Below are 16,340 nucleotides of genomic sequence, written 5' to 3'. Positions count from 1 at the left end.
CAATGTAAGACTAGCTACGAACTAATTCATTACAAACATTGTTTTGGTGCAGCTTTATCACATTTCTGGTTTTCACATTATCAGTGGAAAACTTCCAGGTAAGTTTGACACTGCATTTTTTGTATTAGTAAAGAATTTGATTTCACGTCTGATGTTATTATGAGATACATTAACGCACATCTTTACCATCTCCCTACATGCACATATTCTTTGTATTTTATACTGTGAACTTTCGCACATCCTCCGGTCGATATCTACTACAGATACTTTTACGTATTTATATTTTATTTCTTATTTTTCTATTGAAAGTCTATTTTATATTATGTCTCTTGATGTTTTTTTGCACCAAAACACAAAGACAAATTCCTTGTAAGTGCAAATCTACTTGGCAAAAAAACTGTTTCTGAATTATAGAAAACAAGTATTTAAAAAAAAAACAAAAAAAAAAACAACTAATAACATACATGCATTGGAGTTTAGGAAATACACTCAAACAATGAGAAGGTCATTAATTCATCTGTTTATATTACTGATGACTTTGATACTCAACTGTATTTAATCCAGTTGTTTCAGTGCATGGGATAGTGTTAGCTTGGAGCCTTGACACGTCTTTATTCTAGCATTTCAGTTGTAGAAGAAGCCCCACAGGGCAGATTCCAGACCCTTAATTTGAGCTGCAGAGGTAGATCACATTACAGCTGTCATCAGACACGTCTTCAAAAGACACAGGCAGTGTCTGGCAGCCACTAAATTGCCCCAAAAGTCAACTCTGAGCCGCGGCTCTTCAATAAATTCTGCCTGCGACTTGGACATCACCCTTCAGTGTCTGATTCTTATCTGCGAACAAAGCCTGTTATCACGTCCCACGTCAAGATCTGTGACATTTCTCAACAAAGCGCACAACAAATCACCTTAAAAACTCTGTTAACATCTATCTCCTGTTCTTCCATCTGCCTAGTGTGGAATCTATATTAAAAGACTCAGTTAGAAAAGGACACATTTGTTTGATCTTTAACCAATTCAAAATTCAGCTCATCTCACTAAAGACTGCCAGGCATTTGGCTAAAATTCCTCCAACACGTCGACCCCATGCCTTCTGCTAGCTCGAGTGTGACAAAATGCGTGCATACAGACTAATACAAGGTTCTCATTCTTATTTAAAGGATAAATCTCAAATGTATGTTTTGCCCACACTCCAGTCAATCCGTCACAAGTTTGAATACTGAGCACAGTAATAAATTGGGCTGGGTATCGAGAAAATTGTGATTCTCCCAATTTTCTAAGACACAGTGATTCTCCCAATTTTCTAACCGAAATATAGTCCAACCAACAGAATGTAATCTTCAGATAATCAATGTTACCAAGATTTGAAGTCCTACTTGTATTACAATGATACAGAGAAACCGACAGACTGGAGATATTCTAGACAAATTCCAATGTCCGATCAACAGTTGCTGCTGGTTTTCCTTCACCAGCTTATTTTCTGCCTCTCTTGGTTCTCCTGAGGGACACTTAAACAAAGACATGAGCCCTCTGGGGAATCTACAAAACAAATGCCCCGCAACCACAAACTGAACAACAGTAAAAGAGAAAAATAATTAGGCCTGCACTATGAATCAGCTGAGGGGGAGAAACCCACACAAAGCATGAAATGCGAGTAAAATCTGGTCCACTACCATTGCAGTGATGGTTAAGCCTCAGGGGTTGGGATAACATTTACAGACACAAGACTCTGTAATCCTGCTCTGAGCATGATATCATACACAGACATCCAGTCCACTCCCTTCATTCAAAGTTTATTTTAAAAAGCACATAATGATGAGGGTTTTAACTAAAGGTTCATGCTAGAAAATCACTAAGAAAACCTGACTATGTGAAAGGTTTCAGCCATAACCAGCCAGATTGAGTCGATTCAAACCTAAAGCTGGTCGCATCGTTGATAGTAATGAACAGACTACTCAGAAAAAAACACTGCCAGATGCATGCCATATCCATGCCATGGCACAGCCCATTAGCACAAGAGGCAAACACCATGAAAGCCGCTCTGGTTAGCCCAGAGGTCGTCATGAATATTCATATGCACATGTACACACTGAACACAGAGATATTTTTATGCCGTCAAAGTCAGGCTGGATCTAAACAGACTTCATTATAATATGACAACAGATGTGAATGCAAGCTGATGTGACAGGAAACTGACTGGCACAGTGCCAGACATCATGAGATATTGTCTAATAATGGGATGTGATGGTAAATGCATTCCACAAAATATAAGGTTTATTTTTAGTAACCATGCCAGCAGTGCAGCTCTAAGGGTGACAATTTTGGTAATTTATTGGATGGATTACAATGCAATTTGGTGCATAGATTCATGGTCCCCAGATTATGTTTCTGATCGGCTGGTTATCTCCAGCCACAAGAGAAGGTATGTTTTTGTTGATTTTGTACTGTAGCTTATCTGGCTGTCAAGAGGTCAGCTCAGAAACCAGACTTTTAAAATATTCTCAATTCTACAAATTGTTATAAGGATAAGGTTGGTGTTATTCTATCTATACTGTAAATACATATTGCATTATTGTCCACAAATCCCATAAAAGACCAAAATTAACAATGTTTACATTTTTCTTTTCATTGGATTTGTGGACAATAACAAAAGCACAGAATATTGTGTTTTATCCTTTAATGGTGGCTAATTATTTACAATAACATAATATATCCCTAATATCTTCATGTATGTTGGTTGATCATGTTAGACAAATTGACCAGCAACATATCATGTTTGAAGCTTCTGAATTAGTTTATTATTAGCCTACCCACACATTTCTTTGGCTCTGACATCAAACACTAGGATTGTGTCTCAGGTGTGTTTGGTTATAAACAATGTGAACTCTGAAACATAAGTAAGTTATTTTTGGTGGCTGTCATATTTAAATAACTTTCACCAACAGGCGTAACCTCTGTGCTCTTTGCTCCTTAAATGTCAGGAAAATTACATATTACCTGCTGTATTTACTATTTTGTTATCTTCGTCAAGCGTACTCATATCACTTTGTAACCTAATCCTGGTGATGAGCTGGATGCCACACTAAATGTATTTTTTCAGGCTCTTGTGACCGTCTGACACATTGGCTTGGCAGTTTGACAGAAACCTTAAAAGCAAAAGAAAGCAGAGGACTTGGCATTCCTCAGGACAATGACATGGTTTTAGGGGAAGCCTTGAGCAAATACTGAAGACAACAAGTGGTGGCATCTGCATTGTTACAGGAAGAAACATATCTCATATCCATTACAAGAGAACATACTTAAAAGATACTAATGAAACCTCTAACCAATGACATAGTGCTGTGGTCACATTTCACACACACCTAAACGCCTCAGGATTTAAAGGGGAATCAGTGCTTTCCTCCCACCAGGGAGTAAAGAGAGTTCATCATGGACCCATCTACAGCAAGTTATAACTCAACAGCCTCCCTGATTAATGGGTAACTTTACTCTGAAGACGCTGTCCTCCAGGCAGAGTTATTCTGGTAATGATTTTGTTTGAATCATTAACATAAATTATGGCTCAAAAGATTCCTCAAGTAATTTGATTACTAAAAATCCAATTCTTTGCATGGAAGCTTGGTTTTATCCATTTAGCTATATACAGCCCACTGTGTTCTCGCACAGAGGATTATTACTTCTCACAACACACTTACGGGTTGTGTGGAAGACGGTGCAGATGTCAAAACGGAAAAAAAGAGAGAAAATAGCAAGGGGCGAAAAGAAGAGACAGACTAGAGAAAACGACAAAGCGTTAGGATCATTTCAAGTTGAAACAAAAACTCGGAACAGCGTGTCTATTGTAAAACAGAACCAGCTTACAACAGTAGCACAACGTCAATGCTTCAGGATCTCAGGAGAAAGCATCCCGTCTAAAGTTAGCCATCCAGTCCAAAGTTTGAAAATTATTTTAATTTCTGTTCTGTAATCCAGCTCCATTTTGGACCATGCTTGTCAAAATTACAAAGAAACATTTGACGATTTTAGTTTATCATAGATAAATGAGTATAAGTAACAAGAACTTGCTGTAAAAAAATAAAGATATGTAGATATATGTGGGCCACAAATAAAGAAATAGTTCGACATTTTGGGAAATGTCAAACTATTCCTTGATACCACTCTAGTGTCTGTATGGAAAATATGAAGCTTCGTTAAACAAATGGGATTTAACAGGTAATTACTGAGCTTTAGCGGGGCTGGCAGGCGGATTCTGTTACCTTTGGCTAGAGCCAGGCTAGCCGTCTCCCCTGTTTCCAGTTTTTAAACTTAGCTAAGCGGCTGCTGGCGGTGGCTTTATATTTTCCATACAGACATGACAATGGTATCAATCTTCTCATTTAACTTTTAGTAAGAAAGAGAATAAGCATAATTCCATGGTAACGTGCTATTCCTTTAACAACCAAATAAGGAGATTGTCATCAAAAACACATCATGTTTTTCAGCCTCCAAAATCCAGTATGGTGATCTGGGTTGCATCAGCTTTTCTAAATACCAGGTAGAAGAAAATCACCTTTAGATCCAAAAATGAAGTGTTCTGAAATCAAATTGGTTTGGTTTGGCATCAGGATCGCTTGTCTTTGCTGATTTGGACACGTTGGAAGTACAGTCTTCCAGTTTCTAAGAAAAAAAGTCTCTCCCTGTGGGTGGTACGTTATGCAGTGCCAGCTGCATGTGCCAAAGCTTGATCAACCGACAGAAAGCTGACATGATACAAAGATTCGTATCAATGCTCACAAAGATCATAGCGGTTTAAAATTAAACAGACCAAGGATGGTGAGCGCTATCGCTCCAGCAGCACATCACATGTATTAAGTTAATCCACTCTTTGTTTACATACTACTCTTTTCTGTGTGCTCCTGCTCTTTCAATCAGAACTGTTGACAACAACAAGAGCAAAGTAAATAGTCCCAGGCAGGCTCTGTCCACTGCACTCAAAAAGAAAGAAAAAGGGGGCATGAGAGAGGTGTGTGAGGAGACACAGGATGGGGGGGACACGGCTCAGAAAAGGCGGGAAGGAGGCGAAGACCATTGTGGTGTACAATTTCTCTGTAACGTGAGCCCCAGCTTGTTGCCCCCACAGCAGAATGTGTCCTGTCCGATGGATTGGGCGTCAGGTGTGTGCAGCTGCTGGTTAAGCTCTGTTTGCAGACCAAAGAGGGAGAGAAGTGGGAAAAGGAGGAAGGAAAGGCTTCTCAATGAAGGCGATACTGGAGGTTTTTTGTCTCTCCCTCTGGCATTGATGGGACTGATGCCAAGACTTGGATTGTGGCCCAAGAAAGTGCCATGTGTCCCACAGATGGGCCTTCTAAATATGAAGGGACGTCATGTACAGATGGCCATTTTCGCCTGTGCAGAATTTAGAGACAAATGGCCAAATCTGCTCAAGACTGAAATATTACTAATGAATGTGTTATTTTAAAACAACGAAAACAGGACTGTCTTATTTCATATACACGAACAGATACCTAAATATATGCATGGTTTCACATATGCGTGCATTTAACTGTGGTATATTTAGCCTAATTAATGGGTGATAAAAGATGTTCACTTGGTGCTATTGTTACTAAGGAGTAGGGCTGGGTATTGCCACTGATTTCCCGAATCCATTTGATTTCGATTTAATGTTGATTTATTTCAGTTGCAAAACCAATTTTTCTTGGATATGAAACCATTTCTACAATTGTACAAGGTTCCCTCTCACCTGGTGCATTATTAAAAGTATTAATGTTTACATTTAGGAATTGACCTAAATGAACACAGCACTCAACCCAATGAAGTGCAACTCTACATACTCTACAGTCAGTCAGTATTAAGTAACATTCAATTCTTCTAGTGTTATATGATACATCCCAAACTAAATATATAACACTCATCTTATAAATGATCACTTACCAGATTGCATCTTTGTTTACATTTTTTACCAAGTAAGTAAGATCTGAAAAAGTAAAGTATAGGCAGACCAACCAGGGCAAAAACATACCTCTACATTCATCATCTGCTTTTACAATATTGTATACGAATAATCAATGCAGTGCAAGCAGTGCAGCCAAATCCAATATTTGGGATTCAAAGAAACAATCCTCTCAGCACTCTCCCAGGATGACGAGAGAAAAACTCTGATGTGAAGCCCTGCAGCATTTAACACTTTATAAAAATAAATACAAAAAAAGTGTTGCGCTGGAGACATTGTTCATGTCGCTGATGAAAGACAAGCGCTCTAGCACAACTCCATGACGAGTTTTCTTCACCACCTGAATGCACATGGATGTTCCTCCCACTCATGAGTAACTTCCTACCTCCCTCTTCTTGATTGAGATTTGCTTAAAACCCTCCAGAAATTCCCTCCCAGAAGGCCAGGGATCCAACTACAGAGGCAGCTGTTTGATATAAAATCCCTCTGAAACATCAACCATCTACCTAGTGCAAAGATACACTACACATGCAAGACAAGGCCCTTGAAAACCCTTCAATTTGGGCTTAAGGGAGGATGTCAGCTCTGCTCCTGCCAGCTAAACAGCCAGAGCTTTGATTTTCTACAACATGTCTTGTAGAGTGCGGATCGGGCCGCATTTTTCTGTCCGAGCCCGTCCTGCGTCCAACAGAGCAGTAACCGAACCCGAGCCCGACAGGCATTAAGATATTTATGTGCGAGCCCGACATCACATTTTTTTTCCTCATACTAAATACATATGTACGTTTGTTTGTGTGGAAAGCCCACTTTTATTAAGCAACTGTAGGAAGGCATTCGGAAATGTCAACAGATGAGCGCATTAGCGCACACGGGGCAACAAGCGCATGTTAACACTGGCGCGCACACCTACATAATAAGCGGTTTTAAATTTAAAATGGTCAATGCCTTATCACGCTGATGTGACCGAGCCCGACCCGAACCCGAACATCATTTCTAAATATCTGTCCGAACCCGGCCCTTCGGGTACCGTCGGGTCCCGTCGGGCTCGGGTTGGGTATCCATCCTCTAATGTCTTGGATCGTCAGAGCATTCACAGGCTTTAAACCAAAGATTGATACAACAAACACTAAACAACTATGATTTTACGAAATAGGTAGTTTTTGCCAGCTTCAGTCATTTTGCAACAGCTCAGCAGACACGTTGAGCAGATTTAAGAACATAAGCTTCCACTTTCTCAGAAATCAATGTCTGCTTTGAATCCTGTCGCTCTTTTATAACAAAATCATGTCTGCTGTGTTCAATCTATGCTGTCTCCTAAAAATCACAATATGCAACCATTAGCTTTTGTACATTTGTTTTGTAGGCAATACAATGTTGCTCGATTTACATTTTTTTTATCAACAGAACAGAGAAGCATGTTTCGTGCAATATCCCCTAGGCAACTAAAGCATGAGGAATGTTTTAGAGTTGTGTTTACCAAATCAAAGCCCTTGGTTATGGTTAGAGGAAGATGGCTAAGTGTTCAACAAGCAAACACTGACTTGAGGCCCAAGACTTGAAGCATCAACTTTTTCAGTATTTAACAAAAACACCATCTTTCCTTACTTTTAATAGTCTAAAGCTAAGAAAACGTAGGACAAAGGATGCAAACCCTGGTCTCTAACTTGAAGTCTGGTGCTTCCTTACCCTGTAGACACAAGCTCAAGCTTGAATAATCAGTAAAAGTAATGAAAAGAGTTAATTCAATAGGATGTGCGGTGTTTGATTATTCACCGTGCCGCCGACATACATGTTCGTTGAATTAGCTTACATATGCTTAATGCTACAGCACGACACTATTATAATGCCACAGGGATCAAACAGAGCACTCTCTTTAATGAAAACAATGAGCCAATACATTAGATTATATGGCTGTCATGCCTGGCTATCACTCAGGCAAATGCACTAATCCCACACGAACAACTGCAGCCAACAGCTGCACACTTCCTGCTACCTCCAAACAAGCCCTGCAGCAGAGTGAAGGCATTCTCAGGCGTTCAGCCACGGAGACGGATGCAGAAGAGGTCAGGGAGACAAGCCATTATTTACACAAGGAGATTGACTCACTGGGATACCTTACAACGTATTTTTTGAATACTTCACAACTTACTACAAAAATACATTTTTCTTATCTGGCTAATAATGAATGATATAATGATGTCTCAACACTCACAGCCAAACAAGAACTTTTCTTAAATATAATGCATATATAAATACACCGTATAATCTGATCTCAGAAGGAGTAAACAAGACTAAGAATCTGACCATTTTAAATGTTAATTTGGTTTACAGCGCAGTTATAGCTTGACATATTTATTTTCATATCAAAGTGTAGTTTCTTCTTCATGCAGTCTGACCTTGGTCAAAAACAATTTGAATATTTCAATTATCAGATTGGCAGTTGGAGTCATTTAATTAAATAAGACGTTCCATTCTTAATTTAATTCTCTCAAGTCAATATAAATCACAATGAATAATGAACTGAATTGCTTCCCAAAACATTGGTTTAAGAGCACTGTAGTCTTAGTGAAACTGAAATATGACGTTTATTATGTTTATTCATGGTTTATTAATCTAACCCTCATCAAATACTCAAATGTAAAAAACAAATACGGTTTCAGAGACCAAGCTTACATCTTCAAACTGCATGTTTTATTTGACCAACCATGCAAAGATATTCAACTGATGACATGTGATGAAACAAATCAGAAAAGCAGGAAATTAATCACATTTGAGAGGCTGAAACAAGTAGTAGTAGTAGTAGTAGTAATAGTAGTATCGGATTCTGTACTTTTAAGGGTACCGACCAAATTACATTGGTACTACTGAGTACCAATTCACAGTCCTTCCAGAAAAATGAGTGTTTGAGAATCCTTGATTATGCGGCACATTTTCTTAAAAAATGCGATGGAATATGCGAGATATTTATGCAATTTTATGCGATGAAATTGCGGGAACTTGCAAAAACTGTGGTTTCATCACGGCTTCATCGCGGGGTTTGCAGCTTTTCGATGATGTTCACGTCGCGTAATTACGTCACTTCATAACGTTCCCATGGAAACAGGGGAAAATGACTACTCTTGTAAAACGCAACAGTTTTCAACTTTCTGCTAAGATATATGTGACTTTTTTGCAACGAAAATGTGGGGTTATGACATTATGCAAGCCCCGCACATTTTGCGTGGAAATCGGCAATTTATGCGGCGAAAGTGTGGCGTATTTGAAAAAAATGCGGCCCCCGCATAAATATGCGGACTTTGGCGATCGCATAATCACGTTTTTCTGGAGGGACTGAATTCACGTGAACTCAAACAGTGCCAAATTTCAGTACCTGAAAGCGCATCTGGTTGAGAGAGTAAATGAGAGTATAAAGAGAAAGAGCGAGGCTATGTCATCTCTGCAGCTGATCGGGGACCGGCGAGCCAAAAGCAGTCGCAAGTGTGGTTAACACAATTTTCAAAAGTTGACACAGACAACACTGGCTGAAATATTTGTAAAGTGAAATGCAAAGCTGGCCAGGGCAACACGTCTTACCTGAGGAAATATTTGGTCAAACACAAAATATATCTAAAAGCTGAAGAGTGTACCGTGTTTAATAGCCTGCGATCCAAGCCCGCCTGCAGCCAGCGATTAAGAAGTTGAACCCTCCGGACGACAAAACTTTAAGTGAGGCTTTGACAACTTCATCGACATCTTCAGGTAATTAGCTAGGTGGATAAGTTGTTGCTGGAGAAAACTAGGCTTTTTTCACTGTCTTAGTTGACGTTAGCTTAACATTTTTACTAGCATTAGCCAACACTCAGCCACTGGCTGCGTCCAAAATTCCAACACGTCATTTAGGACGCTAAAACAGTATGTGAGATTTTTTGTATGTCTAAAACCTTTGTATTAAACAAATAGTACGTGAATTGCATACTCTGTACGTGGACATATTACAGTATGACAGCACTTTACTAAGAGTAAAGTACCGGAAAATGGTACCGTTGGGTACCGGTAATGAATTCCAGGTACAAAACCCAACCCTAGAAACAATTCATAGTTTGGCCTTTTTGCTTGATGAATAATTTAAAATGATTAATCCATTATCACAATTGTCGTGATTAATTTTCTGTCAATCATATACAACCTCCATGCTCCTAAATACCAACGTCACAGCACTTAAATTGTGTATTGATTCTATCAAGAAAAACTCCACAGCGAAGTACTACACACACACACACACGACAAAAATTACCTTAAAAACGACTGTCAGACGACAGTCAGAATCAGAAAGCTCTCTATCAAGAAGAAGTGAGTTGTCTCTCTTAAGCCTCTTTCACACAAAGTTCCCAGTAAATTACCGCGATTTATGGTTCTGCTTTCGCAGTAGCCTACGTAAGTGGTCTGAAGTTTATACTTGTGAGTTGGTGTGTGCGTCGAGCCGGCATGTGTGTTTGTGGAAGAGCATGGTAGAGCGAGGGAGAAGTGAGAGCGAGACACTGATTAGCTTCGAAGCGAGAAGCGACTCTAGAGTTATAGTGAGAGAAACAAAGTGTCTTCCTTGTGCTTTCTGACCACGGTCGGAAATCTGTAGCAGGAAAAGTGAACCCTCTCCTTGATTTCATGTTGTTTATGGAGAAGGAGAACCAGGAAATGAGTCGGGGGTAATGCAACGCTGCCAAGTCACGATGTGTGTCGCCGTGACGTGTTGTTACATTTTTCGAGAGGCACACGTCACTTTACGCCGTAGGGGACGGCGTAGGTCTGTGTCTCCACATACTTATGTTCGTAGCCACGGCGCAGATTTTATGCAGAAGTATAAATCACGCTTAACAGGGACTGCAATGCATAGACTGCATGTGTGAAAGGGCCTGAGGCTTCAATGAACAAAAGTGGTGAGCCAATATGCCCCTTGGCTCTAAAAAAGCTTGTGGTCATCCATCAAAAAAAGCTGCTGAAATGTCTTTACATGAGACACAATGATTTAGTTTATGAGTGATGCCAAAGCTGTTTTAAATGGTGTCAGACCAAACACCATTAAAATGTCAACCTACCCCTATATCATCTCACAATCAGTCGCTGCCTGAGGTTTCATCGGACAAAAGGTAATTTATTTATTTATTTATTTTTTTAAAGGTTCAGTAATTTCCTAATACAGCTGGGCACTGTGCTTTTTAGCAAACATTACTCAAACAGGAGGAAGTATTGTATTTGTTGAGGACTATTTTCAGCCGCAGAGTAATCCACATTTGGTGCTCTTGTCAGCAGGACTGTGTCTGTGGGATTGAGTCAAAATAAAGTACAGTGTGTGTGTGTTTATGGTAATGAAGGAACATGTCACCCAGTGCAATAGTGTGGCTCATTGGTGTGTTTTTAAGTTTTTTGGACTACAATGGAGCTCTATGCACAGAGGAAGAAGATCTATTGGGCTTTACACAGACAATATTTTTTAGTGGAATGCTGATTTGGGGCTTTTCGTGGGCAATAAGGAATGACACTGCACAATATCGCTAAACTTTAAACGTCAATTAGGCCATAAGCTGTTTTATTTAAAAGGACATGGCTCCACATTATGATGTTGCAGTCAGCAGCATTTCAGCAAAACCCTCCTCCTTGAGGAGTGGCTACAGTACAAAGTAACCCCAAGTATCACTGCCCATGTCACCTATTGTTGGTGTGGCGGTAGACAGACTTTTCTGATTGGGTAAGTCTACTTCAAATAAGAAATGAGGAAATAAACATTAAAACACCACATCAATATTAAATTGCAGCAGAATTGCAGGTTTGAATTGTAGTATTTTTGTGCCATTACAAACGTATCTGCATTGTTCTTGTATCGGCTGGTGAATCATGTATCTAGATAGTTATTGAATCGTTGGGGGTGAGATGCATAACCCTCGTTTTCCCAAACTGACTTCCATCCCTCTGAGAATCCCTCACCTCCCTGAAATGCACCGATGGATAAAACCTTGTTTGGTTATAAAAATGTCACGATGGCATGAACTAAGCAAGGACATGTCTACTTTCTGTTCTGTAAATGTCATGGTAAAAGCTCTGCCACTGCCCTGATTTACTGCACAACCACACTGCCCGGACCACTTACCCATTTCACAACATGTCCATCATACTGATGAACACTGGTCCGTGAGATCAATAAGGAGGTTGGTATACAATGCATCAGCTAAGCGACATGTTAGGGTTTCTTGTCATATTCAGGATGGGTTTATTTCCATGCAGGAGAGATGCTTTTAGCTACAAATTGTAATCGAGTAAGTGCCCTCCAAGGCCCATTAGGGAGGAGGTCAGTTTTGACAGAGCTCTTTAGGAGAGCACTAACCAACAACCTAATCCAAAAACAGACAGATTTACTCCGTCTCCAGAGGAGGTAGAGGGGAGATGAGGATTAAATAGCGCTAACCCAATTAAGACAAGGCTGATGGAGTAAAAAAAACAGGGATTTAAGAGAAAAAGAGGTTTATGGTTAGGACAGAGTGAGTGTTGTCCTGTTGTGAGATGCGAGACGAAGAAAGGTTTACATTCGGTCTGCAGGTAATCCATCAGTGAACATGACGTCTGCCTTCAAGAGAAGCGGTGGGGAAGAAACGGATTCACACAAGAATTCTTATCTTTTATTATTTTCAATTGATTCAAAGATTTCAAAAATGTATTTTTGTACGTCCAATGAATTCTCTGTCAACTGACTAATCTGTTATTTCACTAGGCTAATTGTTTCAGCTCCAATCAGTTGTTAGGATTACCTGGTTAGTGAGCGCCCAGATAGCTCAGTTGGTAGAGCGGGCGCCCATATAGAGGTTTACTCCTCGACGCAGCGGGCCCGGATTCAACTGCAGCCCTTTGCTGAATGTCATTCCCCGTCTCTCTCTCTCCCCCCCCCCCTTTAATTTCTTCAGCTGTCCTTTCAATAAAGGCCTAAAAATGCCCCCCAAAAAAAAATAAGTCGATGCAATGTTCCAGCTCCTCAACTGTGAAGATTTGCTGCTTTTCTTTGGGTTACATTATTCTAAACAATATTTTGGGATTTTGGGACTCTGGAGTCTTTCACACATTGTGGATTGGTAATTTACCAGATAACCTTTCCAGCACCGCAAGTGATTTTCACCATTCGTACATGCACTACATTCAGGAACATTTCAATGTTGCGTTTTTTTCACACATGCTGGAGTAGATGGTGCAAGACACAGTCCAGCAGATGGCGGTAATGTAACACTTATGGAAGGCAACCGCCAAAAAGAACTTTACAAATAAGATGGGGGCAAGGCCGGATATAATTTACGTGCACTGGGCGGGAGACGTCCGTTATTATTTTCAGGAAAATGGCGAGTGGGGAGCAGTTTTTGTCCTATGCCAATGTTCTTGTAATGTATTAAATAATCAACAAGGTTGAGAGACAAGTTTTTTCGTGATCTACTTGAATCAGAAACATGTATTCGATACATCATCAGCAGAGTCTTGTGAATGGTCCGTTCGCTCCTCGTCAGATGGACTAGGGATGCTAATTTTGATTTTTTTTTCTGACCGATAGCTGACCCTTGTTAACCTCAAACTCATTAACTGACAAGCAGGCAACTGAGTCCCAGTTCACCCGTCCAGGAGGCACGGACAGACTTTCCGCCTTCCACATCCGGACAGCTGCGGAGTCGTTCCGGTCATGCAGCCACGATGTTGCGTGCATTGTGGTGGACACATGCAGCCATTTTCCTGGAAACGCTTGTGCATCCACATTAAAAAATAAATAAGCAGAGCTGTGTTTCACAATTAAAAACTAATCTTGGTTTAGTAAATTCAGGTTAACTGCTGTAAACCAAAATGAAATACAGTTTATTGTGCTGTCAGGACCTAGTAAGTACATAGGCTTAGGTTAGCCATACATTTTCCACTGCTCTGTATTCCTTACCTAAACTTTTCATTGTTTGCTAGCTAAAAAGTCAGTTGGCCTGAAGCTAGTCCTCAACAAAACAGCTTTCGTGCCAAACCGGTATTTTGAGAGAAATGCAGCAGCATCATACAACTGACACTTGATTATTTTGCTCAATCCATCCCAAAAAGGTTGTCATTTTAAAATTTTAACCTCCTCAAGAGTAAGTTTAAAGTTAATACTGGTTCACAGTTTAAATTGGAGGCTAAAGAATTTAATTGAATCTAAATTAGAGCATAAACTGACATTAAAAGAGGTTTATTATATTGTTTTGAAGCAACACTAGAGAACTTTTCCCACTTTGGTCCCCCCTACTGATTGGAAGCGGAATTGTCAATTACATTACACACATTACATTGTCCAGTTCATTCGAACTACAGATCTACTACCCGATACCCGATCCGGCAAACTTGCATAATGTAATGTAATAGACAATTCCCCTTCCAACCTGTAGGGGGGCCGAAGCGGGAAAAACAGTCAAAATTCTTATTGTAGGTTAATGTTTAAACTGTTCATTATTAACATCCCTAAAAGGGTTGTCCCTGCTGCAGTGGTACTGCTTTCATTCACAACAGTTTTCCTTATTACTCTGTCTTGAGGTGGGAAATTGGCGGAACAGATTTCTCTGAATATCGATCCCTGCTCCCATTCACACATGGCTCCATGCAGGAAATGTTCCTGAACATTTCAGGGACAGACTGTATGTGTGAAAGAGGACGTGACCTTGGAAAATATGGACATTTTGCACTATCGTAACCAATAATAGAAGGTAAGCTTCAAATGAGTTAAGAAATGAACACACACACACACTTTAAAGTGCTCATATTATGCTTTTTCCCCCCCTTTCCTTTGGGTTCTCTTTTTTGTGCACGTTATAGGTTTAAAGTGAAAAAGCCCAAAGTCCACCCCAAAGGGACTTACCATCTCCAACAGAAAACACTGGTCACAAACTGCTCCAAACAGCTCTATTTTACATCTATAGGAATAGAAGTAAAATGCCTCACTCAGTAGCTAAAACAGAGAGCTCAAAAGAAAAGAGGAGCTGCAGCAATGTGCAGTACAACAAAATGTTTTTATTAAACCATGTAAACCTATTCTGATATAACCTCTAAATACAATTATGAACCTGAAAATGAGCATAATACGAACACTTTAAAACTCCTTGAGGAAAACAATATTCACAATCTAGAACTAAAACTGACAGACTGGTTGTCAGTATCCCACTGCCCTGTGTCTAAAACCAGCCTCTTCCATCACACATTGCTACTATTGTCTAGTTTTAGCTGATGAATAACATCAAAAAGAGACAAAAAGCATGTCCTGCTTTGAGAACTTAGTTCGGTCCTGCGGTCTGAGGTTCTTTAGATGTTTACAGCAGTCTTGTTAAACCTTTAATAACTTACCCAGACTCTGTCGCATGACAGTCTAGGAAACAAGCTTTTAAAATAAAACAGTCGTCACATGCCAACGAACGCTCAAACGTACGTAGCTTGTGTTGGTGGGTTAATTGGTCCGTTAATTACGCAGTAATTAATTGCACCTTTAAATATTTTACGAGTCAGAGACTTTCAACAGAGAACGACCAAAAATAAGGGCTGAGATGCGGGAACAGAGTGTCAAATTAGTGGAAACCCACACACATTCAACATGCGCCTCTTTCACTATATGTAAATTAGCCTTCAAATTCACTGCCGAAGCGAAGACCAACTAATTAAGCTAACATAATTAACCAAAAGAAACTTAATTCTGAAAGAAAACTGTGCTCTAGTAAGTTAACAAAACATATTGTGGAAATGTCAGAAACATTTCAGTAGGAGCATCCAAGAAAAGCCACACGTTGTATTCTCATTCAAACTCAACGGCGGTCCTCCTTCACTAACAACTTGTCTGCTTTAAAAAAAAAAAAAAAAATGGCGTATTTAGCCTAATTGTAGTTTTAACTCACCGCTCCAGTTGAGGAGGCATATGTGAAGAAAGAGCGGTAGAAGTATTCTGTGCATGCGAGCCATGTTCTTGGAAAAGCTGCTCGTCGTATCCACTCCGAAATAATGTGAAGTGGTGTGTAGCAGAGAAGTTGAAGCCAACAGCCCGGAGACTGAGGAGAGGCGGAGAAGGAGGGGAAGGAGGGGGGGGGGGTGAGCTCAATTAAAGTCTCAGTCTGGCGGGGTCCTCCTATTGTGGAGGCTTTATGTGTGTTTGGTTGAAGCAGCTTATCAGTGTTTTCTTCTGCTACAAACTCCTAATTCACACAGGGATTTTTTTTTTTTTTTCCCCTCGGGTAGAAAGTCCTCAAGGTCAGGATAACAAGCCTACCTTATCATTCGTGCACACCTTTTAGCCGAAATCATGTGTTGGCTGAATTCAGTTTAACCGGGACAATATTTGCATTTCCATTGTGGTTTAAGGTGATAAATCCATTGACACATGGTCCTG

At 40.0% G+C, this 16,340-nt stretch overlaps 1 protein-coding gene across 2 annotated transcripts in view; it reads right to left on the bottom strand.

Moving 5' to 3' along the window:
• Positions 1-16,004, bottom strand: part of mcama (melanoma cell adhesion molecule a) — a 58,975-nt gene extending 42,971 nt beyond the window's left edge. For both annotated transcript variants that reach the window (XM_078265655.1, XM_078265656.1), the window contains exon 1: positions 15,853-16,004. In XM_078265655.1, coding sequence (XP_078121781.1) covers positions 15,853-15,916 — 64 coding nt within the window. In that variant the 5' untranslated portion in view covers positions 15,917-16,004. The remainder of the gene's footprint in view (positions 1-15,852) is intronic.
• Between the last annotated feature and the right edge of the window lie 336 nt (positions 16,005-16,340).

This window comes from Sander vitreus, chromosome 13 (assembly GCF_031162955.1).
Source record: "Sander vitreus isolate 19-12246 chromosome 13, sanVit1, whole genome shotgun sequence".
Classification (NCBI taxonomy): Eukaryota; Metazoa; Chordata; class Actinopteri; order Perciformes; family Percidae; genus Sander; species Sander vitreus.
This window is presented reverse-complemented; position numbering and strand designations above follow the sequence as displayed.